Consider the following 27,263-nt stretch of genomic DNA (forward strand, 5'->3'; position numbering starts at 1 on the left):
CTACTGTGCTCCTTAAGAGTCTCTAGGGAAAGGCACTGTAGCCTAGTTAGTGCATTTAAAGTTTGTCTAGAATTTTATGCACTTTTTTCCTCCATAAAAGCAATTGTCTACTAATTGAAAAAGAAGGGATGCACTTTATGTCTAAACAAATAAGTAGCAATTTGTGTTTTACTCTTATAGCATGTAATCGCTTTTCTCTGTCTCTTTAATAAATGTGTTTGTGTCTGGCAAAACACCCTGTTTTGTAGCTGCTCTACCATTGAATGGAATTGCTATCTTGTATAGTAGAATTTGAGTAAATGGATGTAAGGCTGATGGTAAAATCCAGTGAATGGTAGGCTGGGTTTTTCTTTTTTTTTTGTCATCGTTGATAAAGGATTTATGCAATTGATAATAGCAATAGTTATATTTTATAGTTAATGTGAATGTATTTGTTGTTTTGTAACAGAAATGCAAACAGCTTTTCTGCAAATATTTTGGTCTGTCAGAACAGTGTCTTGTTCAGATGTGGGGAAGATCTAATACAACTTTTTTTATTCTCTGGTATACATGAGTTCTACTGCACTTTTGGGAAACAAAATAACTGTAAGTTAATATTACTTCTTTTTTACTACTAGCTGTAATGAATAATTGCAGGTATCATTTATTTGACTCTAAATGCTCCAAACTCTATTTTGACTTGACTTAACTTTTTAAATTACCCTTTTTTTTTAGTGCTAAGATACATTGACCAGTGGGTAGAGTTTGAGAATGAGCATGGAAAGCCTTGATTTCCCTGTTGGTTGGTTGTGATGTGAACTGCTGGTGTTCTGCAGTGGCCACTGACCCACTGGCTGTCTTATTGTCCCCAAATCTTTCATGCTGGCACTCTCAGGAACTGTGTTCAGTCAGTCTTGCATCTGCATACCTTGACTTGACGCTGGATTTTTCACGTAGGTTTCTTTTAGTAGAGCAGGGCAGTGAATACTATCAGCAGGGAGCGGGGGTTATATTCCCGAGTTCAGCTTTTGTTTTTTCATTATACACAGTCAGTTCTTTAACGCTATAGACACTGTTCATGTTGGTTTTAACTTTATCTTGTCCTTTTAATAGTGGCTATTAAGATGGTTAACGCTAAGCTGCAGTCCCTTGCATTGCCATAGCATGTTTAGGTTTTAGAGGCACAAAGTAAGGACTATTTCAGGTGTCTGTCTCCTTGCTCGATGGTGCTGTTGCAGTAGTCATGGGTTCATCTGTGTTAGTTCTCTAATGAGCTGTACCTTGCTCATTAACCTTTTATTAAGCTGCTTATGGTGACAACCTTGCTATGCGCCCCCTCACCTCAAGTTTACACTGGTTGTGTGGTGTCCAGCCTGTTCTTAATAGTTGGGTGTATTTTTGCTCTTTTGCACAGCTCCTGATCTTGCTTTTAAATTTTGGAGAGGTTTGGGTTTTGGGTTCCTTCTAGGCAATAAAAACGCAGTTTGCCATAATGAAGATACAAAGCCTGGTATGTATATGTAAAGTCCTTCTTCTGCCAGAATTTAACTTCCGAGTATTTCTTAAGCAGTGATGTAAAAAAACCTGACAGCTGCTTTTTTTTTCCTGAATGAAACATCTTGCAAGTTCGTCCGTTCAGATTCTAAGCAGAGCTGGTGTTGCCTAAGCAGTGGGTCAGTTCTGTATATTTTAGAAACACTTTGTTTCTTAGTTTGTTACATTAAAAAACTCGAATATTTTGTATTGATACTAGCCTGCTTTGATAGACTATATTTGCTTTATTTTAACACATGCTACCACAGAGGGGAATAACTTTCTTTTCTTTAGAAGTATTCTCACAAAGCATTGCTTCTACCATTTCTATATTGGGTGTTTAGATTACCTCCTCTGGTCGCTTCCAACATGAATTTTCCTTAGAACTGATCATTTGCATTATATTTAGTCATGTTAGATAGTTTTATGCTTTATTTGGAAGCTGGGACTATATTGAATTTCTCTGGGAAGAACAATTAGACTAGCCTATTTTTATTTACCATTATAGAAGGCAATTTGAGAGTTACATAGTAGTTTCCTATTTTTGGCAAAACTTAAGCCTAGAAGTCATGTAAATAGCTATTGATTTGAAATGTGTTTTACAATAGAAATTACTTCATAACGAGGAAATGGAGGTATTTGAAAAACTATAAAATTTTAAGAAGTATGTATTATTCATATGATGAGGCTATATACAGGAGTACCAGAAATAATCAGAGCTTGGACTTGTGAGCATGTCTTTGCTTCAGAGACCTTTCTCTGTAGCTGCTGCAAAGGGAGAGATTTTCTTTTTGACTGGATTTCTACTGTAATTGATATGAATGTCTCTGCTAGTTAAATCTGTAAGACACTCCTGTTTGAATTTCTCATTCCTTCTGGTGCTGAAAGGAGAGAGGAGTCATTTGTTGGTTTTTTTTATTGTTTATTTTTTTTAAGGCCATGCCTATTCTAGATACAAAAATCTTCCAATGTACAAAAGCATTAAGAAAGCCCCCAGGATCTGAGTCCTTTTCTGCTCTGCAAAAATTGATGGTAAAGCAGCACTGTGATTTGCAGACTGTCCCAGAGGTACTGCCCTGAATGATGCCAGCACAGACTATTCTGCTAATGGCAAAGTGGTGATAATTTGACTCAGTAGACCTGTCTGTAGGTGGTAGTTTCATGCTTGAAAGATTATCTTAGTAGTGCATGGACAAGCAGTTTTTCTTAGTCTTACAGGAATTGGATAAATGTGTCTGTAGGCAACCTGACACACAATAAACACAATCAAACCTCAGAACAGCAAATATTTTCATTTTTTTCAAGGGTGCTACATGTGTACAAGGGAGCTTTGTAGTGCAGAGCTTTTTACTGTTTTGTTTTGGGAGGCATACATAATTTCTGGAGGGTCACTAAGTACAAGTTTCTTCACATTGTATGAAATTATATGGTACAATGTATGTATGTAAATCTTATGTAGCTATCAAGTTCAAATCCGTTGGTTCTAAGGGTTTTGAAACATTTTTAGTCATCTTCCCCAGCTCCAGCACTTCATGAGTTTTCACACTGGAAGGATTTAATTCTGAAAGAATGCCAGTTTGAAACTTGTTCATTGTAAAGTCAGGTTTAATGAGTGACCAGCTACATACCAGACATTTCCCAGTATACAGGTGACATTCTTTTCAGCTTAAGAGTGAGACTTTTTCTGTGGTTAGTCAACAAATCTTACGTTTTCTATTCTTACCTGCAAGGGTGAGGAACTAACACATCACTGACTTGAGATGGTTTAGTGGAAAAAATTGGGAGGTATAGTCAGGGATGGAGAAAAAATCTCAGTTGGAGGGGGAGATGGATGAAGACACAAAGGAGTAAGTGTTGGTGATTAGTATCTGCCTTTTCTTGCAGCTAGAAATCCAGTAAGCTTAATTGGTCTGACACAAAAATAGGACCTCCTTCAACTTTTCTTCCTTGCAACAATATATAAAAGACTGTGCAATAATAATGAAAAGAAAATTACCTCATTTAATCCTTTGCTGGTTTGTATTTAAAAGTTACTTGATCTTAGTCCTGCAATGAACTTTCATGTGGATAGTGAATAAAGACTGAAAAATCTGCTAAGATTTATTTAGTACTTGATGGTGTTTCCTGTTCACCAGCATTGAGACCATGTTTCTGTTCATCTGGGCTCTGATCTTGAACTGATCTGCTGCTCAGTGAAAATAAATATGGATCTTTTTATCTGTTGTCCTAATTTGTGTTGCTTTCAGTGCATATGAATAAAATATGAACTAAGCAGTAGTAGTGTTTATTTTTTGAAAGGTAACTTTTTTCAAAATATAAATCATAGGAGTTAATCACTTTACTGAACTGTAGGCACCTAAGAAATGTCTGGGTTTTGTTCTGAGCCTGCCTGCTGAAGCAGGTAGGTGTGTTCAGGCACTGGAATTGGGCTATTCTGAACCACCTTTTACAGGCTGTATTATAATTTTTAGACTCTGTGCATAGATAGCATGGTTAATGTTCCCTACCTGCCACACAGAACTGAACACTGGGTTTCCCTGAAGGAGATTACTTCAAGGAACAAAGTTACAGAATTTACCTGTAAAGATATGTAGCTAATACATCTCTCAGTAGCTCATTTGATATAAAAATGTAGGAGTCTTTTTTGTCTAACCTATTTATATGTATTAAATGCACAAAGCAGTTAATCTTTTATTGGCAAATGACACTTGATCAGAAAGCTCTTAAAAGCAGCCTGGGTAAGGACAGTAGGTTTTAGTGGGATAGAACAGTGCAGTGCTGGTAAAGCTCAGTCTCAAGCTGCTGGATTCACTATTGGAGCTAGTCCTCTCATGTTCTGTATTTCTGTGGGAAACTGCTTGTGTCACCCAATCTGTTCCTGTGTTTACAGTTCATGTTCCTGCTTGCTTGATTTAAAACAGTTTTAACATTTAAGTATTCTTGATATTATTTTTTCTTTAGAGTATAGTCAAAGACTTTGACTCCACTTCTAGGATTAATAAGCTTTATTTTCTAAAATGAGTATGGCGAGAAATTAGCGACCCACATTAGGTTACATTAATAGATAATTTGTGTCACCCCAGTCTGCTAAAATCCCTGAATTGTGGAAGTACAAAAACCTTTGGATGATGATCTCAAACCATGCTTTCATCCAGAAAAAAGCAATAATCCAATGTGATGATGAAGACTCCTACATCACACCTGCCCAAGGCCATTAAGGTGCATCTTCTTCCCTAGGCACCCTGCCTTCTGGAAGGACTCCTACCCTTGTGCAGCCCTGGACTCTGCTGCAGGACCCAGCTGGAGCCTGGCAGAGTTTTAGACCTGTCTGTGGCCAAACACAGCTCTGCAAACTGCCAGGAGATGCTGGCCATAGCAGACAAGAAAAGAAAGAGAGGGAAAACCTTACATTTTGTGAGGTAAAAAACCCACAGAAATTGTGTTCAACCCTGAGTTGGGCTCTGGAGAGCTACTTAGTTTGGTATTTTCTTTCCCCTACAGGCTGCTCTAATTCATTTTAGCCTTAAAACTATGGGGTACAACTTACCTTCATAACATTTTAATTCCCCTGTTCAGTGCTGCTGGAGTTCAGCAGAATGGCCTGTGAGGACCAGAGTCCCCAGCCCTCTCCATTAAAGCTGTTTCATATAATGAAAAATACAGGAATTCTACTACAGCAATACAGTTCACACATTTTTGAAGGCTTACCAGATGTCATAAAGCTCTGTCTGAAATAGAGTGTGTATTACAGTGATCAGCTGATGATAGTTAATCAGACTGTTACACGTCCTCAAAGACAGTAATTAATTGCCAGATATGACTAGCATAAAATTAGATTATGATAACCACTTGGGAATTAATTTTTTGGCAAATTTTTGTTGCTTTAGCTGAAAAACTTACAGGGACACTTTGAGATGTAAATTAAAAAAAATTCTTTCTGTCCAATATTTTTAAATTATCTGTGGACATCTAGTGGAAATCATAACACTTACATACTTCGTTCTGACTTTCTTAACTGTGACTTAATGCTAATCAGGATATTTTCCTGCATCAGTGTCAATGGCAACATTGTTATGAAAAATGCTCACTCAGAAGGAAATGTGTACAAATACTACAATCTACTTTTGTAATGGCATTGTGTTGTTTGCAAGTGAAATGAAGGTAGTAGTACTGGTCATAACTACTACCACATATGTAAAATGCTTTAAATTATGCTTAAATCTGTGAAAAATACCCATCACATATTTTATATGTAGTATCTTAAAGGTAACCCATTGTGTAGTCACTTGTGTAGTAAATGGCTTAAACCATTATTAAACCATTATTCCTGTTTGCCTAAGCTCAAATAGGAAGAGTAGAAATGGAAGATCCCAGTCTTGCACAGGGCTTGCTGGTGGTGCTTGGATCACCTCTGAATGATCTGGCTTGGTGAATAGTTCCTAAGTAATTAACCAGGGGTTATGACTCAGAAAACTTCAACAGCTGTGTGGTTTTTTGTTGGTTTGGGTTTTTTTTTTTTAAGAATAACTGCATACTTGCTAACAAAACCTGATGCCACATGTTAGAAGAAACAAAACAAAGCCTAATGTTTCCAAGCAAAGAAAGAGCCTAGTGAATTAAAAAGGGAGGTGGGGTGGGAACAGCAGTGTTAGTCAGTGGTATTGTTTTAAAACAATACTACAAAAACTCAGATGGTTTCTTCTTTTCCTCTGTTCCTCTGAATGAAGAGCAAATTAGAGAAAGTATTCAAATTTCTAATGAGGTTGGTAGGAAAAGGTTATACTAATTTGAGCAGCTGCTTCTATCAAATGTAATCACAAGTCCTAATTGTAACTTGCCATGAGGGATGCAGGATTTGGAAAGGGCAGGAATCCTTCCTGTTAATTAATCTTACAAACCCTTCCTGTGTTTGACTGTCAACAGTGGTGCCACAGGTCATGTCCAGACTGAGCTTCTGTGTTATTTGATCCTGTTTACTTAGTGGGTCTATTAATAAAATGCTGTGACTTGCCCTGTGGTGTCATCTTTGCTTGGGGGACAGCTGGCAAGTACATAGCCATGGTGTGTCCCTGGGTCCATGTGTGCCCTCCCCACCACTGCAGACCCTGAGCTCTCTAAAAACCAGGCCCGTAATGACTGCTGTTTACAGCTTCAGGGTGAGCTGTCAGTCATCTCAGCTTTGAAAATGGTACTACGAAGCCTGAGCTCCCAGGCAGTGAATTGGAGCATCTTCTGTCTTGTCAGAAGTGACTGGATAAATGTAGATTGAGGAGAATCTTCTGCAGTTCGAGCATTTTTAAAACTAACTGGAGGAGTGAGGATAAACCTTGGGAAGTCTCTTGCCTAGAATTCACAGTAGATACAAATGTTTTTTTCACTTTTGGTTTACAGCTGTCAGAGACTGCTTTCATCAGTGAGACAGTTGTTTTCTGTCTAAGCAGCCTGAGAGATGTCCCTTTTTTCCGCATGGATATAGGCTAGGGTTTAGAGCAGAGGATTAAAACTCTTCAGCTCAATGACTGAGTCGTGTTCAGAGCTTAGACTTCTCACAGAACATCATCTTTTTGCTATAACGGGGATTGCAGACAGGTGCTATTTGTAGAGGCTTGAGACTTCCTTATGGGAGAACATACTGCTGAAGTGAGCAAAAGCTAATGTTTGCCTAGCATCAGTCACTGGGACCAATCTCTAATCCAGCTGGCTAAAGGTAGACTTCTGGGGTGGCTTGGCTTTTATTTGCTTTTCTGTGTGTGTACTTTTTGTTTTATGTTATTTGTTTGGCTTTTTCCTGCTGCTGTTTTCCTTGAATGCCTAAAAGCTGGTTGCTAAACCACACCTACTTCTCTTTCAGCTCTATGTGAACATAAGCGCATTCTGTGTTTTCTGTCCCATTTGGAGCAAAGCCACAACAATTCAGGCTTTTTGGTTAGACAGGGAAATTTTGTCTTCATCCTGTCTGAATTACAGCAGGATTTTCATCTCTTAATTTGAATCAACAGGACCTGAAAACTCAGGGATCAAACAGGCATTGACTACATTGAGTTAACTAAGCTGTTTCAGTAGTTTTGGAATTTAGGATTTGGGAAGCTAGTGTTCTTGAAATGCAAAAAAGTATGCACGTGGTCAAGTTGATCTGGTTTGTGCTGATAAGAAAGAAGTTTTGGTAAGATTTGTTTTTTACCTGTGGCTATTTCAATCCAGGCAGTAAAACCATATTGTTAAGACTCTCCACGTTGTATTTGCAATTTCTGTCATATAAGCAAGAAAAAATCTACTGTCTTTTTTGAAGAAGTTACTAAGTTGTTTGCATTTATTCTTTTATTTGTTCTTGTGGAAGCCAAGAACAAATTGAAGTTTGAGAAGTGTCTTGTCTCAAGTGTATGATTCAAAATATACCTCAGAATTACTGAGAAGGTAGAAGACTGTAGTTTAAGAATCTGTGAAACTTCTTGGAAGAAAAAAAAGAGAATAGTAAAATCCTTGCCTTTTTTTATTTTTCGTTTGAGGACTTGGTTGAAGGGAAGAAAAGGGCACTGTTTGTATATTGAGAACTTGTGTGTATGAGCCTCCTACATGGTGTGGCAGAATATCCTGTAAGACAGTGGGTGGATTACTAGATCTGATTTGTAGTTTACCATAACTCGTTATAGAAACCTACCATAATTTGAATTGTTAAAGTCCCCTGAGTGTGAATACTGACACAGTTCAGTAGCATTATTCCTTGAGAAATTAGTGGAAGCTGGAGAATTGCTTTTGTAAAATGTATAAAAAAATCTATAAAGAAACCAGTACTGCTACTTTTTTTTTTTTTGCTCAAAGTAAGGATGAGCTCCATTTTTATATCTTCAGTGTGAAAAATGATATAAGCTGTTTACAATATAATTCCTGACAAGTATAAGTGTTAGCTGGTAAGTATTTTTAAATCTTAAGGTGATCATGTCTTTTTAGAAGTGGATTGTAATATTTTAGATTTTTTGTAGAAGTAAAACTTCATCTTAAATTACACACAGTGTAAGAATAGAGGGCTGTTTGTATCTTAAAATATCTGGTCTCAATGACTCTTTGAAATTTACACACTTTATAAGTGCCTGACTTGTGTTTCTGTGACTCAGGTGAAAAAGGCAATCTAAAAATGACTCAATTCTGTTGTGTAGTTAATTGAACCTTTTGATTACTCCCCAAACTGAAAATAAATTCAGCTGTTATTCTTTCAACAGCATTTTAGATACTAGAATCTTCAGATACGGTAGCATTTACAAAACTGAATTGGTGCTCTACTAGAATTCGAAGTAAAAATTAAGACTTGCAATGCATTTGAAGTAGTCCTATGCTGAAGATACTTGCATTTTTAGTTGATGGGTTCTTCTAAGATTAAATTTTTTTTTTTTTGCTTCTTATTAATATTCAAATGTAACTTAAATTCCTAAACCTGAAAACGTTTGATCTTTATGTCAGTAGAGTAGTGCTGGGATTCATATTGTGCAAGTGTTTAATGTACTCTTAAACAGATGTTCAGTAATTTTAAACACTGTTTTAGATACCAAACTTACTGTATAAAACCAGAGAATAATTTAAAACTTTTTCTATAACTTACTCTAGAAAAATATTCTTACTTCTGAGTAAAAGCTCTACGAAATCCCACCTGCTCCTGCACTTAGAAATGAAACTGTAAGACTTTCTGGTTCTCCCAAGTAGGAGATGGAGTACTGAGAGCTTTTGAATTTTGATCCTGTTTCTGTTTAGCTCTGAACAATTTATTATTGTTTTTTTTACTGTGATTGTGTATATTCTTAACTGATGCAATGAGCAGACACAGAAGCATATGGTTATCATACCAGATAAATCAATTTTTTTTAAGTTCTCAATAGATTTCCTCATGCAACTAAAAATATTGTTAAGTAGGTACTGAGGGGACCAGTTAATTTAGGTAATAGGTTAATTAAACTAAGGTATAAAAGACTTCTGTTCTCTTTTCTGTTAAAAGTTGGTTAAAGGACTACAAAGCAATCATCACAGAATAGTGAATATAAATTAAAGGCAATGTGGGTCAGACATCTTTAAAACTTAAATCACTGAATTACAGACTTATTCCATGTAGGTGAGTTCTGCTCCCAGAACTGGCAACTGGAAGGGAGAATTCCCCCCATTCAGGGCTGAAAGCACTCAAAATGAAGAGAATAAGGTTGATTTGCTTGGGGTTTTTCTGGATACACTTTTGATCTAGACTTTGATGAGGCGGTGGTGAGAGGGAATGAGTCACTGCAGAGCAAATGAGCCACTGAAGTGACTCTGAAGTCTGGCACGAATGGAGTGTAGAAGTCCTTCAAGTGAAGGAGACACTGCCTGCAGTGGCTGGAGACATTTTTGCTGTGCTTTGTGTGTGGAAGAGCTTAGTATTGTGCTATTTTAGTGTACACCTTTAATCCTATATATTAATTGAGTAACTTTATCTTAATTACTTTCAGTGTAATCATCTGACTGATTCCTTGCATGAAGCAGAATTTTTTTGCTGTTTGTATCTTGCAATGTTTGTTAACAAACACTTGCTACTCTACAGCTTCTTTTAAATATTGCTTCTGTAGGGTTGTGGTTTTTTCACTTGCTAAAATTTCACATGAAGTTTGATTGATGGGTATTCCTCTTCATATTAATGCTAGGTTTTAGCTAGCATTTTCTTAATAGTGTGCTGTCTGAATTTCACTTTTAGACAAATAAGATGAGTTTGTGGAGGGACTCTGGTAATTTAAAAACAAGTTGAAAAGGCACTATAAGCATTTAATATAAGGCACTTCTAAAGACTTTCTGCAGACAGCATCCATTGCTGGCCTGCTGCAGTCCAGCCAAACAAAAGGAGAGATATGATGGCTCTGTAAGAACATGTGCCCTGCTTTTAGAAGGTGGGGAAGCTCACAGGCTTTTCCTACTTTGGGGAAAAAGATGAGAGAACTGTGCTGCCTGTCCCTGTTGAGAGCATGGATTTCCTGTGCATGGCTTTACAACATAAGGGAACCGTCCCACCCTGTTACCAGCACTCCCCATCTGGGTCTGTATTAGTTCACCAAATCCCACTGGGAAAGTCTTTCCAAATAAATAGTGTTGTCTTGCACTTCAATATTCTGACAACAGTTCAGTTCCCTAATATGTAATTGAAATCTACAGGACATAGTTTAATTTTGGAAATGCACAAACTCTCTGTAAATTAAATAGATAAGTGCTATTATAAATTTGGAAGGCTTCAGAGTAGCTGACAAACATTAAAAATGCATTTAATATGGGATATTTAGCTCTTTGTATGTTGCTATGGAAATGGGTTATGTGTTCCTTTTTTGCTAAAGATTTTGCAAATTAGTTGTGGCGATAAGAATGTGAACATGAGTGCTTGTTGTAAATTAAACATGATGTTGAGACTGCCTTTTAATCCCATATTTGTAGGAAGTTTAACTAGTGCTGCACAAAGTCCTGCATGCACTGCGAAGTGTTTTGCATATTATTGCATATAACTGTATTGGTATTTTAGAATTATTTTGCCTTTAATTCACTGTTGTATAAATTTGTTAATTTTTTTTTTTTTTTTCAAAATAGAAATCAAAAATATAGTAAACATTGTCTTAATCTAGCAAGGAAAATGGCTTGCTGGGGATTATTTCATTATACTGTGCTGCAGCAAAGGCTTGCAGTGTGTGCTGTACTAACACTTTGTTCTGAAGTCACTTGAGGATGATGTTTTTGGTTTGAATGTGTAGGTGGATATGTCTGCATTCTTACTGGAATCAGTTATTTTGCTCTTCTGGTTTGTTCTTTCAGTATTTAAGATAGATTTGTCCAGGTTTGTGTTCTTGCTAAATAGGCTGCAGGATGTGTGCATATGTAAGCGAAAGGCCTTCGAAATACCAACACTTTTAAGTATGGTATTTGCAGAAATTGGAAGAGCTGAACGTAGCCTATTGAATCTTCTGTCTTCTTCTTTGTCATTTTTCCCTGCCAGAAGTCTTGTTTCAGTAAGTTACTGAAGCTCGGAATGGTGGTTGTGTGTTCAATACTCCCGTGGAAAACTATCTTTTTAATAGGTTTTAGGAACAGGCATATTGGCAGTTGCTGGTACTAATTGAAAAGTAGTTTATTAGTGCTTAAAAATCCTCAAACCTACAAGTACCTATTCACTCAAAACTTGGCATTATTTTGCAGGTTGTTTGCCTAACTCTTCTGCCTAATGAAATCTGAGCTAAGCCTGTATTTTGAGGGAGTAAAATCATTCCTAGCAGGTACCATTGCATGTGCTTAAAGTGAGAAACATGAGGTGGGTCTGAGTGGGGAGGTGGCCAGGCCCTGAAGTGGTACTAAGTTCTGTAGAGTCAAAATAGTGGGGTCATCTTGGTGTTTTTTCCCTACCCTTGTGATGCTTACTATTACTTTAGTAATTCAAGAACTATAAAGGAAAACTATGAGTAAAATACCAGACCAGTCAGTACATGCACAGGGCATATTTTGACTTGGTTATTTGGGGTATACTCATAAACCTAAACCATGGCCAGAGTGATTTAATAGCCTTGTATTTGTCATGCATAAGACTTAAAAAAAAAAAAAGTGTTTAAAACTGAGTATTTTTATGTGACATATTTCAAAATGGTTTTCTTCATGAAGGAGTTAATGAGGGAGAAACTTGGAACCAAATTAAAGTTGAAGTTGAGTTGGATTTTAGGAAAATAGCTGGAGTGTTGAGTTGTGTTTATTCACAAAGAGAACAAAAGAAATGTCTTTCTCATGGCTCTGTACGAGGCTGTTGCTCATACAGAAACAGAGCGTCTTGAATCAGAGAGCATGGAGCTCCCTCCCAAAGTGTGTGCTGACAGTTAAAGGACACTTAATTATTTATTTGAGTTTCTGAAACTCTTCAGTTCAGCTCCATGTGACTGTTTCCTGAACATATTGTGATCTCTGAATGTGACAAGCAGATGCCTCTGATGGTTGAGCAAACAGTACTTATGAAAGACTTCTTTCTTATGAAACGGCAGAGACATCCTGCAGGCTGTGCTGCTCCTCTTCTGCTATTCGAAGTCTCCACACAAATAACCGCTGGGAGGCTGTGTCAGTGACAGAGGATGGAAACCAAAGCACAAGGCAGTGCTAGGAAATGAGAGCAATAAATAAAGACTGAAGGAAGGAATACCCTGTAGGAGGTTTTTTTTTTTTTCAAAAACTTTAGTACAGATGCTGTGATATCTTCCTTTGTGCGAGGTTGTGGCCCGTGCAGTTGGGATTGCCTGTGTGTGTCAGCCATGTGATGGGGCTGCAGCTGTGCAGCCTCTCCTCCTCCTCCCCTCCCTCCGATAGGGGCTGACGCTGGAGCACTATCACTTAAAAACCAAATTGGTATTTATAACTCAGCATTTTCTAATCCAAAAGAGAGAATTATGTGGTGAGATAGTCAGTGTTTTACACACGTTATCTTGAACATGAACTGCTTTTCCTGTGAATCACATGCTGCAGTGAGGGAAATAAAGTGTAAGGGCAAATATTTAGAATACCTGTATCTTTATTTTTATTTGAGAAAACTGGCTAAGAAGAGCAACTGAAAGTTTTTTACAAAGTGGGAGAAGACTCAATCTGTGTAACTAAAGGGAACTGTTCATTAGGGCGCACCAACAGCACTGTCATAAAAAGTTGAAGTTTTAGGGTCATAGCATATTTTCATCTTTCTATGCTGTGATGTTTATTCAGATGAACTTAAAGACCTGGGAAGATATTTACTGTAATAGGACTCTTGTATTGAATCATATTTGCAATCATAAACATACTGTGTGATTTTTACCTGCTTCCCACTTTCTCAGAATTTCCTGTGCTAGTAAATGTAACTCAGTCTATTCCTGTGAAGCAATCATTGTTTATATTGTTCAGTCTGCTGCATTTAGAAAGCTTTGGTAGCTCCTACTCATTCCCTTTGACCAATGAATACGTAGGAATGGCAGTATTTCTCTTAAATAGTGTTAAAGATTAATTATCATCCTGTTACCTTTTTTATAATTTTGTGTGTTCATATTATTTGTGTAATTTGAATTAAGAGAGATTTATTCTGTATTTTTCAGATTCAAGCCATTTTTTCCATTTCAAGTATCGCCATCTGAGGAATATGAAGATCGAGACCTCTGTATACAGGATTTTCTGTTGACAGAAGGTCGACTGAAAGTCACATTAATTGAATGTACAAGGTATATTTTTGTGCACTTTTGCTCATTCTTGATTAAGCAAGGACCAGTGTTTCCTCTGTTTATAGTAATTATAGCTGTAGGCCAGTTCTGATTCACAAAGTGGCAGCTTTGGTGTTGTGATTGCACTCTAATCAAGAAATGTACTTTCCTTAAACTAAAAATGAGCAAAGGAAATTGCAGTTACTTTGAGAAACTTCTGTTTTGTGTGGGTGCAAGCCTTTGCCTTTCTGAATTTTGCCTGGTTACAAGCTAATCTGTGCCTCCTCTTATTTGTTGGATTTGCCTTTCTGCCACACCAAATTAGGAGTCTCTTTCCAGGGCAATATAAATGTTGCAATTATATTACTGTATCATGTAAGCAGAGGGAAATAATTGTTTCACTCACTTGGATAAATCCAAATCACTTTTATAAGGCATTATTTATTGTCTTTGTCTTGAACAAAATAATGGAAAGAAATAAAATCTATTTCCTTCATTCATTGAAGAGAAAATTACTCTCCTCAAAGCTGGAGAGAAGGTGTGTGGGCTCTTGGTTTGTTGGGGGGTTTTTTGTCAGGCCTCTTGGTTTATGTTAGATTTTATCCAAGTAGTGCTAAGGCTTTGATCTAGTCATGTGCAGTTCTATTCTTTATGAACTAAACTGCTTTGCAGCAAGACCTTTTTTTTTACGTGTTCTTTTCATTGCTTGCATTCCCATGTCAACTCCTCTTGGCACTTTCTTTCTGTAGCATTGTGCAACCACTTGAGCTGTATTTGCTGTACTAGTGTGGTTTATCAGCGCTGAGGATTTCTTGCTTCTAAGGGTTCTGTGGTGACAACAGTGGTTATATTTTTGTGATAGAATTCCTGCTTACCTATCTCCCTATCTTTGTGATGTTTTCTGTGGATAATCCAAGGATCCCAAAATGTCTGTCTTGAGTTCCTTGTCCACTAGGAGCATTTCCCCCTTTGCCTGTACTGAGTAAGGGAACTCTGATCTCTCTTCATAGCAGTTCTCCAATTTCAGCCCAGTGGTGCATTTCTTTTTATCATAAGAGCCAAAATGACCAATCTTGCACTGTGTGCAGTTATTCTTGGTTTGGAAAGTAATCTTTTAAATGTTGTCTTTCCTGAATCTGAAACACTGTGCAGCATCAACTCTTGAGTTTCTTTGCACTGAGAACCCAGATTGCTCAGTCTGACATCATCATCTGACCTCTCAGTATTTTCAGCTGTCACAGATGCTTATCAGATGGCTGGGAGAGGATGCAGTTGCTGATTTGTCAGGTCTGGCATAATCCAAGTGTTTTATGCAGCTTGGGCTTTCTCAACACACCCTTCTCAGCCGAGATGTCTGACTGTTGGACCCACAGTAATTCCTCAGATCTTCCAGTTGCCCCATTCTTTTTTTGAACAGAACAACTACAACTGCTGTCCATAGGGTCCCTCAGTGAGTAAGTACTCTTGCTTTGCATCTGAAGGTGTTGATGAGGTAGAAAGAGAAATAGGGAATTTTGGTAGTGAAAGAAGAAACATACAATATATATAAAAGTAACAGTGATCAAATTTCCTTTTTCCACCAGCCCTCTGTGAGTGGTGTGAAGTTGGCTGGGCCAATTCCCAGTACAGCACTTTGTGCTGACATCCAGGGCTTTTGCACTTATATCTGCCACAGAGGCCTGATTGTTTTTCATTCTTTCATTCTCATTCCAGAATGAAAGATCACTTTAATTTCTGTGTGGTTTTCAATTTTGCTCAGTGCCCCAGAAGGTTTTATATTTTCTCAGTACAGTAGATGATCTTTGACTTCTGTACAGAGTTTGGAGTAGAATTCTTCCATCTAGTCAGGTAATGGAGTTCTGCTGCTTCTCCTGTTTGAGTCTGGACATCAGTGGTGAAACTATAGTGGTAAAACATTTAGCAAACTTTTTCTATGTTATAAATGGCCTGTTTAATTAAATTATGCTCTTCACATGACCAAATACTTGCACTTTTTGCGCTAATTGCAGGCTTGACCATAGCAATTTTCTGCTGTCATGTTTCTTGCTGTTGAAAGAAAAATTAAATTTTGCACATCTTTTAAATCAATGAAAGGATGGGAATTTTGGTGTAAATGAAAGGAGTATGTTTTGCTAGTTTTTATCTGACCTGTACGAAAACCTCAAATTTCTGTCAGTGTGATGCCCTCACAGAACTTAATTGTTGCAAGAACGCTGTTATCTGTCATTTTCTTCAAACTTTGAAGAAAAAGGGAAAAACAAAGCAGCATTCTGCTAAATTTTGAGTTGTTTGTTGTTTTCTTTTTAAAGAGACACTATGAAGAAAGTAACAAAGCCTATAAACTCTGATTATATTAGGTGAGAATACGCTTCCAAAACTGTGCCATAAAGTGGGCACTTTTCAATCTGTAGGATATAGATATCTCTTTAATATATAGTTATATATAATCATGTCAGTCTTTATGTGCAGCCATCTTACAGGGTACAGCACCTTTGTTTGGATATTAATGGAGATATTGTTCAAACAAAAATTTTCTTAGTGTAGCAGTAGTTAAAATTTTCCCTCTGTCTTTCTGAAATTGCAAACTGAACTCCAAAGTCCAGCATGAAGAGCTCTTCAAAATTTTAATATGTAGTTGGGCTGTCTTGTGATGTATTTCTTCACCTTTCACCAGGTTAACAGGTGCTGTTGACCTGCTGTAAGGTGAAATCTCAATATGGCTCTTTGTTTTCCTTGTGACTTTCATGTTACAGTTCTAGCTAAAAATTGTTGTATTCCTGTTTTGACCTATCTCATGTGCTTGTTTTTCTATCTAGTATAGCTAAATAGCTTCTGTGCTGATATTTTGGAGGGACCATAAGTACCCCTGAAAAATTCCCCAGGGGTGTGTCTAAGTGGTCAAAAGCAAGCTTGAGAGCTGTCACAGTCACAAAGGTGTTTTTCTGGGTCGGCTTAATTTTACCAGTTCTAATTATTGGTGAAAGTTGTCTTCAATAGCTTTACTTAATTTTCAAAGTATGTTTACTACAAATCTCCACATCTGAAAGAAGAGGTGTTTTTTTGATTATAAATATTTAACCTAGAAATATTATTTAACAATGTCAAGATTAACAGAGAAAATGGACATGTTTTTCTGACAGCTTTTGTCTGTATCATCTGAAGAGCTGTGTAACACATCACAGTCACAAATAAGATACTTTGGATGAAAACTTAGAAACTGTTCTTGTCAAATGTATATAGAAGGTTGAGGGGGAATTATAATCTAACAGCTTTTTTGAATGGCTAAGGTTTGTTTGAAGTTTTTATTCCAAAATATTTATCTGCTTCCAGCTACTGTGAGATAAGCTGTGAACAACTTGATTGTTGTTCTATAGCCTAAAGTTTATAGTCTGGGTTTTTTTCCTTTTCTAGTACTGATATCAGTCTGAAAAGCTCTGTAGCCTTCTGGAATAGGGTATCATGCATGAAGAACCACTCTTTCATTTGTTATAAATGTTACAAAAATCACAGATAAGAGGATCCCAGTTTAGTGAAATACAAATATAAGCAGTAGTAAACGGTGACTTTAATCTACGTAAGAACTCTCTTAAACCCAAAGAGAGCTTTGCATTGTGATGTTTAGGACTAAAGTGGACGACTCTGGTGGCTGTTGTTGGTCTTCTTAAAATAAAACACAAGTCCTTTATGGAAAAAATGCCGATTGAACACTTTGTTTAAAAACAGAAAACCCAAACAAACAAACCCAAAACCAAACCAAAACAACAACAACAACAACAAAAAAAAAAGGAAAACACAGTAGGAAAAAAGTCAACTCAAAAAAACCCCTTAGCTAAAAATTCTGTTGTATTTTACATTTTTGGAGTTCTTCCACTAGAGGGTGGCAGTGGCTTTCCTTTGCTGTAGGGCTGTGCCTGTGCAATCTGTTGCATCTGGACTTCTATGTGTACACATTGGTACTAATAGTGTATAAATGAAGGATGGGGAGTTTAATGTGGTATCTGGGGTATATGTAATGGTATTACAGTTCTTACTATTGGCTTTTCTCTTTCAGGTTACTGATCTTTGGATCCTATGAAAGAGAAACAAATGTTCATTGCACAATGGAGCTGAGCAGTAATGTTTGGGAAGAGAAATCAAGAAGTTCTATTAAAACGGTAAAAAAAAAAAAAGGGTGTCATCATTGCATATTGCAGTTTGTCTTGTGCTCCTGGTACATCATCTAGAAAGTGTGTCTTTAGGTAATCAAATGGGTGATATAACAGGAAAAAAAACAAACCCTAAACGTAGCAGACCAGTTAATTTTTAATCCACTGTCAAATTACCATGTATGGACAACATCACATTCAGTTATCACAACTGTGCTTGAAACTGTACCTGGTTTGAATATACTGTCAGCTGTCTAGCTGCATTAAAACAAATAGTGGAAAATAGGCATTTTATAATCCTGTTACATTTGGGTGGGGCAGTGTTTAGAAAGCAGTGAGTAAGATTCACCTGTTTTTGCCTGGCCAGTATTGTAAGGTAGTGTTTTACTAATTATTACACTTGATAACATGAGTTTAGCAGCATACAGCCTATAGACTGCCTGCCTTTTTGTGTGTGTGAGGGTGAGAATGACCTTCTTTTTGTATCTTCAGAGAAGAGGTGTGATGTATGAAAGAGCCTTTCAGTTTTACATTAGAGGGATATTGTGTTAGTAATCAAATTGAATTGGGCTTGTGCTGAGCAGTAAGTAGCATGCTTGTTGAAGAAAAACCCCTGAAGCTTTAAAAAGACTTCAGGTTAACAGTTGGTTTCATGTAAAGAAATCACTGGAACAGAAATCCCTGTCCTGCATTTTACCCTCTGCTGAGTGCAACTAGCTTAAGCATGTGCCTTTGTTATATCTGACTGGAGTTGTGTTTGGAGACCAGCATCATTTTCCACTGGAGTAGCAAGAATCCAGAATTTCAACGTCTCATTCAGTTTTCCACCATTAAATTCCACTTTGCATTGGTTCTAAAATCCTTCTAACAAATGCTGTGATACTTGTTTCCAGCTTACTGTATATTATGTTTTGCCAAAAAGGGCATATGGCTGAGTAACATCTGTGTATGAAAACATGCATGGATCTGCAGGGTTGGTGCTCTGGCAATGAAGGTGGCAGTGCATTGATTTACCAGTACACTCCTCTGCACGGATAAGGCTGTGATTATTTTTAGGTGTTGAGTAGCACACATTCTTTTACACTCTAACAACACAAGAGGAAAGGAAAAACACTCTGTAGACACTATGGCACCAATGTGTTTGTGACAGCAGATGGCAGTAAGAGTAAATGAGTGAGGGATGGCTGCTTTTTAAAACTATGGAAAAGTACTCAGGGAGAGACTCTCAAAAACTCATCTTCTGTGTCAGCATCTAAAATGAAATGGCAGGTTTTTAAATGAAATGGCAGTTTTTAAAAATGTCTTCAAGTATTTGGAAATCTGGCCTGCAGTGTACAGGAGGGTTTTCTGTGCAGTCCTTCATTAAGCGTGTTCAAACACTGCCAGAGAGCAGAGTCTCCTTGGTTTGAGTTGCTGCATCTCAAGCTCAGCTGGCACTGGAGAATTCACTGTGCTCAACCACCATGAACTTGAGCCACTGGAATGGTGGCCTGGTTTAAAGATCGTGCTTTTGAAGGTCTTGATATGGTACAATACAGAAAATTAAAATTAGCAGTTTGCAGAACTACTTGTTGCTTCTTGATTTATATTCAACAGCTGTAGTGTAATCATGGAAATCTCTTTTCCTTAGGAAATCAGGTTACCTTTTCAAGCTAAGTTACGAAGTGTTAGGACATCTCACCGAGTGGTAAGAGTATTGCCAAAGATCCTCAACAAAGTAGGAAGTGTTGCTGACATATTTAGCACTGGAACTTTGTTTTTTTAAGAAATATTAACTGTGTGAGTAGTTAAATAGCAAGTTATAATGAAAAAAATGTGATATTTGTCCAAACAAAAAGTTTACTTCTATCCTTCTGATTATTAGTCCTAATGCAATATTAACCATGAGGCAGCAAATAGTTTATCTTTCTAATATTAAATCCTTATTTTAATGCTCACATGTGCAATATTTACTCGAGATGAAGTTAGAATGAGTAACAACTTCAGAAACTGTGAAGAAGAAATGGCAGACAAACTTGAAGTGAAAAGTTGAAAGATATATTGTGGTTTAAAAGGATCTAATTTATACAAGCTTCACAAAGGCATGACAATACATCCTCTGATTCAGACTATGTTCTACAATGTTCCTGAGGAAAATTCTCATAACTTTCTATACTTCCTGACATTTTCATTCTTTTTATTGTGCTGGTAGTGGTGATAAAAGATTAGACAGATTTAATACTTTGTAATGAATTTTGGCAAGACTTTAATCTGATCCCAGAATTTATGGAACATTAGTAGATGTCACAATTGATTTTGAAAAAAGCTGCTGTGTTACTGAATATTTCTGGAGCATTATTGAAGTGTCTATTACAATACAAAGGTGTCTCAGACTTATGTTTCTCAGGTCTGAAACACCAATAAGACTTCAGAGAGTGATTTGGCACATTCCCGTGTGAAACATTCTTAAATATCTTAATTAGTAGTACATGCTGGTGGAATTAACGTTAATCAGTGCATTGCTATGTAAAAATTATGTATGGCTAGGATGCAGTAATTAGCATTAGCAGCACTGGATTACTACGCAGGTGTTCCATGTTTAAATAATTAGATATGTCTCAATAGTGAGATACATGCTTGTAGATATGAAGTGGAGGCTGTATCATAAATGTGGATGGTTATGTCCATTGAACTGCCAGTCAGCAATACCAGATTTATTTCTACAAACAAAAAGAATTGTTCTATTTTCCCTTGGAACACATCTGTTCAGAGTGACCCCTGGGCCCACTTACCCTTGATGAGACTCTTGCTGTGACTTTACCTCTGCCAGCACTTCCTGTATAGTGTTGTGAAAGAACAGCATGATTTTTCAGCAGAAATCAAAGTTTCTCTGTGCATAAGAGGGGAGAATATAGTCTGCCTTCTTTAGAACTGGCAGAAGAATGGACATAGAGATGAACTCGAGGTATGAGTAGTAGAGACCTGAGGTACCTGTGTAAGCACCCTGTGCATTGACTGCTGTGTCTTGACTGCTCTGTGGATGCTGGTGCTTTTCTCTGGATCCACCTCTGTAGAGAAGAGTGGCTCAAAAGTATTGTTGTACTGAAGTGAGAATCTTGTTTCTTACGAACTGCTCTGCTCATCTTTGTAGTCATGGTTTTTATCTACATCCTGATTTTTATGATAAAGATTAAGTAGTTTTCTAGAAATTGCAGAAACTATTGCAAAGAGATTGGTATCGTCTGATACTCTTATACCCAGAAAACATATGTAAACTGTAATTGGTTTGTACTTTTTATTGGTTGTAAGAATCTAAAGTAGTGAGGAGAGGTTCTCAACTGCACACCAAAAATGTATCTGTTCCAAGTTTTCTCTTAGTATTTTTTATAGAAATTCAGGAGCACAAGAGAACCATTATTGATCATGAAATAATCAAGTTAGATAACCCAAAAAAAAGAAGGAACACTTTTAAACTCTGGTGTCAACTCGTTGTCTGAGGTGGTACTGTAAGAATAGCCATGGGTTTGTATTTCTCCACAGTTTCCTATTTCTACAGGCAGTAAGTGTTGAGGCTTTTTTGTTGTTGGTTGGGTTTTTCATTACAATTTTTGTGGAAATCCCTTCTGTAAATATTAACTTTAGCGATGCTGAAACTGCATTTCATATTCTGCAAAGTAAAAATTTCCATCTAAAATGCCACATCTGGTAGCCCATAGGATTCACTCTTGCAGCAGTTGTCTCAGGAGCACACAGATATCTTCTGAAGTAAACTAATAATAGAAAGAATTAAAGAATTAAAATAAACATCCCAGTGCTTTTTTATGAATACTGCTTGATGTTTTCTCCAGTTCATTCTGAACATTGTGGTTGGCACTGGAGTAACTCAAGGAGATGACCTTTAACACCATCTTTCAATCTTGCACTTTGAATTTGTTCATATGTATACCTAGAGATATATAGGCTATGATCTCCAGGCTGGTTGGTACCTGTTTATCAAAAAGAAGAGCAATATTTCTCAGCTTTTCATAAAACTAAATTTCCTTTATCAGGGATTAAGGGAAACTTAATGGTATTCCAGTACCATAACATATGAATCTAAAATGAAAAATAATGTAAATCAAATCCAGCCCTTCTGAAATGAGTTGCCTGAAGTTACTAAACTATAATGTCAAAATTTAAAGCAACTGTGAAATGTTAATTTGTAAATACATGGAGTTAAATGCCTCACAGTTGGCATTTCAGTGTGCTTATTTTACAGCCTGCCATTTCAGCATTTAATCCTATCAAAAGAAAGGAGGAGGATTAAAGCAAGAAAGGCTTTTTGAAAATGTCACTTTTTATGAAAATTCATGATCTTGTAAAACTTGGTAATATTTGTAAATACAATGGGGAATAGTTCTGAGATTTGTGCCTTACATAATATTCTGTAATCTGTCTTTCAAATAAACTTGAAGGCCATCAGGATTTTTTCAGTCTCATCCTAAACATTTAAGCTTTTTGACTTGGGGCTTCAAAAAGCTTTACTGTGATTTAATAAACAACCTCCTGTGAAAATGCACTGTAGTTCTTTATTGCTTAGGGATTGTTGAATATGAACATTAAAAACCCACACCAAAACCCCACTGACAGAGGGGTTTATTTCAGTGTATATTGAGATAGTTCTTTAGAACTCAATGTCATCATTCTAGTCACGGTCTGACCTGGTACTTCTTACCTGCTCATCAGAAGCTGTTCTGTGCTGCACCCCTGGGCATGAAGACCCTCGCTGGGCAGGCAGTAAGTGGAACTTGCCACACTGCAGCATTTGGCAGCAGGCAGTACTAGATATATCTATCATGTGCATCCAAATCTGGAGCTTCCCTTCCCTGCACCTTTTTCTCCCTATGTCCAAATTTGACATTGTGATCTTTCCCTGGAGTACTGCAGAAACTGACTGCTTGCAACCAATCTGACTTGCTGAGTCTCAAATTTAAAATAGTAGATGAAAAGATTCATGGATGAAATCCATTAATTGAGTGAGAAGAAGCTGGGCTGAATAGTGCTTAGTGCTCTCTGTGTTCTTGAACTTCCAGACCCCAGACCTTCAACTTTGAGAGCTGCCAACAAGGCTAATTCATGGTACTTGGGTTTAGGAAGAGTTCTGCAACCAGATACTTGTCTTGTATAGTGAAATAAGTTTGATTTGAAGCCACTTAATTCCAGTTGAAATCTCCATTAGATTTTGTAGCCAAGTGGTTTTGCAGATGCCATTGGTGATACTGTCTATCCAGCTGGGGTCTTCCAAGCTGATATTTTGCAGGGTGTTGAACTCCCTGAAAACATGGCAGTGACCTCCTGACTCTTCACAAAGTTGTGAAAGAGGCTCCAGCCTTTTAATTGGTTGTGTTGGGTGAATACCCCATAGTAAGACTTCCCTGTATGACTGTTCCAGGACAAAAGTTACATGAAACTTCAGGCTTGCTCAGGATTAGTTTTGTTTCTTTAGTACTTTTTACAGAGCTGATATGAAAAGAATACTCATTTCTGCTGTGGTTTTATGCATGTAATAGCCAACCTGTAGTACAGGTTCTATGAGTTACCTTTCAGGTGACTATTTTATGTATCATCCTGGTAGTACCCAGTTCAAGTGGCAGTTGTAAGCTTTTCTTGTCATACTTTTTAATGTACAGTTTCATGTTTAAATATATATAACTAATAAGAAAACAGTAAATTATACCTTTTCCTTAGAAATGCTTGTAAAAGTAAACACTGTTTCAGAGTGTCACTAGATGTGGTACTGGTGACTCTTTTTTTCCTAGTCTTGTCACCTGTTCTGCAACCTGTCCAAATACTGAATGCAGTAAAGAGTTTTAAGTAGGTTTTACAGCAGCTGTCTTTCTCATTTGCAGAGAAATTGATTTACAGTGATAGCTGATCTTGCTAAATAAATAGATGGCTGATGCCCGAAAGCTAACTTAGTTTGTATAAACAGTATGGCTTATTGTAAGAGAGATAACAGTGTTTTATTGACCAGGCACACAGAGTGGTTTCTGGGTAATTCAGTATTTCTGGAATGACTTTTTAAATTATTTTGTTACATCCTATTGCAAAGTTGCATGGCCAGATAAGCTGGCAGCTTCATTTGGAGGCTGCCTCACATGGCTGGAGTGGAAGGGGAGGGACTAACTTAAACACAGACATCTACAGCCACCTTTGGAGAAATAAGCTGGTTCTATTCTTATTGGTTTGTAGTTTGTTTTCTTCTTCAGCCATCCAGTTTACTTTTAAAATACATTTTCTCTGATAACCTTGTAATAGCTAACCTCTGCTTAACACAGGCTTTTTCTTTTCAGATTGAGAGACTGGGATCTGCTCTTACTAAGGAGGTAGTAACTGGATTGAAGCTAATTTACTCATCTGTATGGATGTTGTAATGATGTTGCAATGTTTCCCTACCAAATCAGGACCTCATCAAGTTGGGCATGCTTTCCTTCTGTTGGTGAACAGTTATGTCTCCCAAAATAATGAAGAAAGGGAGTCTGTGCTTGAATGTGTAATTACTGACCAGAAATGCTTTCCAGAGAGAAAGCCTGGGAGTGGGTAAAAAATTGTGGAAAAGAGGCCTGTGGCTGTGAGTAAAAATACTTGTTAAGAAATAGCAAGGTACTGGCACTTGGTGCTCATAGGCTGTCCTAAAACCAGTCATCTTCCAAAATCTGTGTGAGATGTGTGCAGGTTTGACACATGACAGAGTTGCAGAGTTGTTCTTTTCTGACTGCGAGTTGCTCAGTGGGAACTTGTCTGAGTGTTTCTGCCACAAGCAGTTCATCATCTGGAAGTTCATCTTGCAGCTAAGGAGGAGAAAATTACACTGGAGTTTCTGCAGATTGTCAAAGGATAGGCAAGTGCTTGTAGTTGTCACAGAACAGCTGATGTTTAACTTCTGCCCTTCAGGAATCTGATACTGTCCTTGCTTCCAAGTATAAACATCTCACCTGTTTATAGACTTTGGAGGGCATTAGTAACTACTGAGATGACTGTACAAGAAATCTCAGCTGCTTGGTTCTGATTCCTATTTTTATGTTTACACTGGCTAAGTTAACAATTACATTAGCTTAAACAAGAGCATCATCAGGTTTGATACCAGGAAGAAATTTGGAATGGCGATTTTAAAAAATATGCTTAATTAATAACTATAAAATAATTATTAATATGAATTATTTCACTAATAAACTTACCAGTCTTTAACATAGGTATCTGATGCCCTTCAATGGGATAGAAATGAATTTTCTTACACCACAAATAGTTGATGTCTAGTCATTTTAAGTTTTGTGGTTGAAGTGTCAAAGTACAAGCATAAAATGTACTGAGTGACAGCAAAGCCTTTAATTTTGTGGGAGGAATTCCTTATTCTGAGTACACTAATGTATTGTAACTATTTTTATGAAGTCAAATGATATAAGCAGTTCAGATTCTTGGACTCAAGGTAATGCAGTGTTGTTACATGTCACATCTTGCCTTCCTAGAATGTAATTATTTAACTGAACATTATCTTAAATCAACTATTTATCTTTTCTTTCTTTCTCCCTCTTCAATCACAAGCTAAACCAGAAATTAGGTGCTTGTCTCAGTGTTACCAATCTTTTCTAGTTCTGGTGGAGCTCAACACGTGGAGGCCGCACAGAGTGATTGAGAACAATGCTTGGTGTATTTACGTTGTTACAATTTCCTCTGGTTACTGCATACCAGTTACTGTGGCTGTTCTATGTCTGTAGAGTAGCAGGAGTGAAATCTCACTTCGTAGGCAAAAGTGAATATTAAGATAATTATCAGTGCAAGATAAGTGATTCTTAATGATGACCAAGTATCTTAAAAATAGTTTCCATAATTTAAAAAAAAGTATAAGCAGAAATGTTATGAGGCAAGTGCAGTGCATGTTCTCCCAGAGCTCTGTGACGATGGCAGAGAGCACTAAGAGAATAATGTGAGTGGGCAGCGCAGCAATTGCCCTGGAAAAGCCTTGGGGATCAAACCTGGAACTGCCGATTCCCGTCACACAAATGAAATGACTAAAAGGTCACCTGGTGTATTAAGGTTAGAGGGAGCAGAGCGATGCTCTGCAAAGGCCACCTGCAGATCAGAAGTGATCAGGAGTAAATCATCATCAGAAAATGGAGCATTTCCCTTAATGCAATCTGGTAACAGGCTGCCTCTGTCAGAGTTTGGGTGAGATAAATAGAATTTATGAACTATGAATGTCTTCACAGACACTTTAACCAAAAGTCAGTATATTCAGATCTATACTTAGGTCATCCCTTTCCATTTTTAGATGGAACAAATATCATGTCTGTGCACCCTCAGATCCATTTGATGTTAATCGAAGCTATAGATTTTCCCAGGCTGAAGGAAAGAAAAAAACCTAAGTCCTTAGAAACCTGAGGCAGATATGCAGAAGTATTTTTGTGTGTTTTGTTTGTTGGAGTTCTTTTAATTATAGAAGCCATCTAGAAGCATATATATTATAAATATGCATATGCACTTCTTGTGTAAAAGTAACTTCATGCACTTAGTAAATGTATATATAGATAAAATGAGAAACATCAGTTTTTCTACTTCAGTTAAATATAGATGGAAGTCTGATGCATAACAAGTTGAGCATGTGTTAAAAAATGTAGGTACTTGCAAATACAATAAATGATCCTTGAGAAATTGGAATTGACTTACCTGAAGTTCATCAGCACTTATAGCTCCAGTGATCTATAACAGAGTCAAGAAATAACAAAGTTGATATTTAGAGAGCAATTGCAGAAATCTGTTTCTAGGTTCCACAGCAGTTAAATCACACATCTGTGGGAATATATCAGGAATAGTCTGCACAGCAGCTTGTAAACTAAAAACAATCACTTTATATAACTATGTGAGCTACATGTGAAGGGAGCATAGGATAGTATGGAATCTTTAAAGTGCCTGATTAATGTATGTTATCTACAGGTTTGAGAAACTCCCAGGAAATATGTGGTTGTACTATCACAAACATTGAGCAGCTGGCTTCAGCAGAAAAATTGGCTTGATTTCAAGCATTTCTGTATAAATATAGATATATAATCCAAGCATTTCTTTATAAATATATATATATATAATCCAAAACAAGATTAAAGTGGTATCTGGACAAGGTATCTGTTTGGTTACTAGACTAGAGTCAGTAATTTAGAACAGAAGGGAAGTAATCTGGTCCCAGCTCCAGCGAGGTCAGGGCTAAGCTGGCTCAGACCTTCTTCCTGAGCACAGTCAGGCAGTGCTTGTTGATAAAAAAGTCTTTTTTCTTCTAATTGTATTTCCACTTTTGCGAAATAGTCCATGACAGACTATACTGTTACACAGGGACAGGAGGGCAGCAGAGCTATCTGAACTGATTGTGACTAGTTAAAGAAAAATAATTCACAAAAAGACTAATTTAGTCTTC

The 27,263-nt window shown here is 37.1% G+C and overlaps 1 protein-coding gene across 1 annotated transcript in view; it reads left to right on the forward strand.

The window, feature by feature from the left end:
* PDZD8 (PDZ domain containing 8) overlaps window positions 1-27,263 on the forward strand; it is a 52,914-nt gene that overhangs the window by 3,714 nt on the left and 21,937 nt on the right. The window contains exons 2-4 of the mRNA XM_017746847.1: window positions 13,596-13,718; window positions 17,749-17,851; window positions 19,473-19,529. Of these exons, the coding sequence (XP_017602336.1) occupies window positions 13,596-13,718; window positions 17,749-17,851; window positions 19,473-19,529 (283 nt within the window). The remainder of the gene's footprint in view (window positions 1-13,595; window positions 13,719-17,748; window positions 17,852-19,472; window positions 19,530-27,263) is intronic.

Source organism: Corvus brachyrhynchos, unplaced genomic scaffold, assembly GCF_000691975.1.
Source record: "Corvus brachyrhynchos isolate BGI_N302 unplaced genomic scaffold, ASM69197v1 scaffold319, whole genome shotgun sequence".
NCBI lineage: Eukaryota > Metazoa > Chordata > Aves > Passeriformes > Corvidae > Corvus > Corvus brachyrhynchos.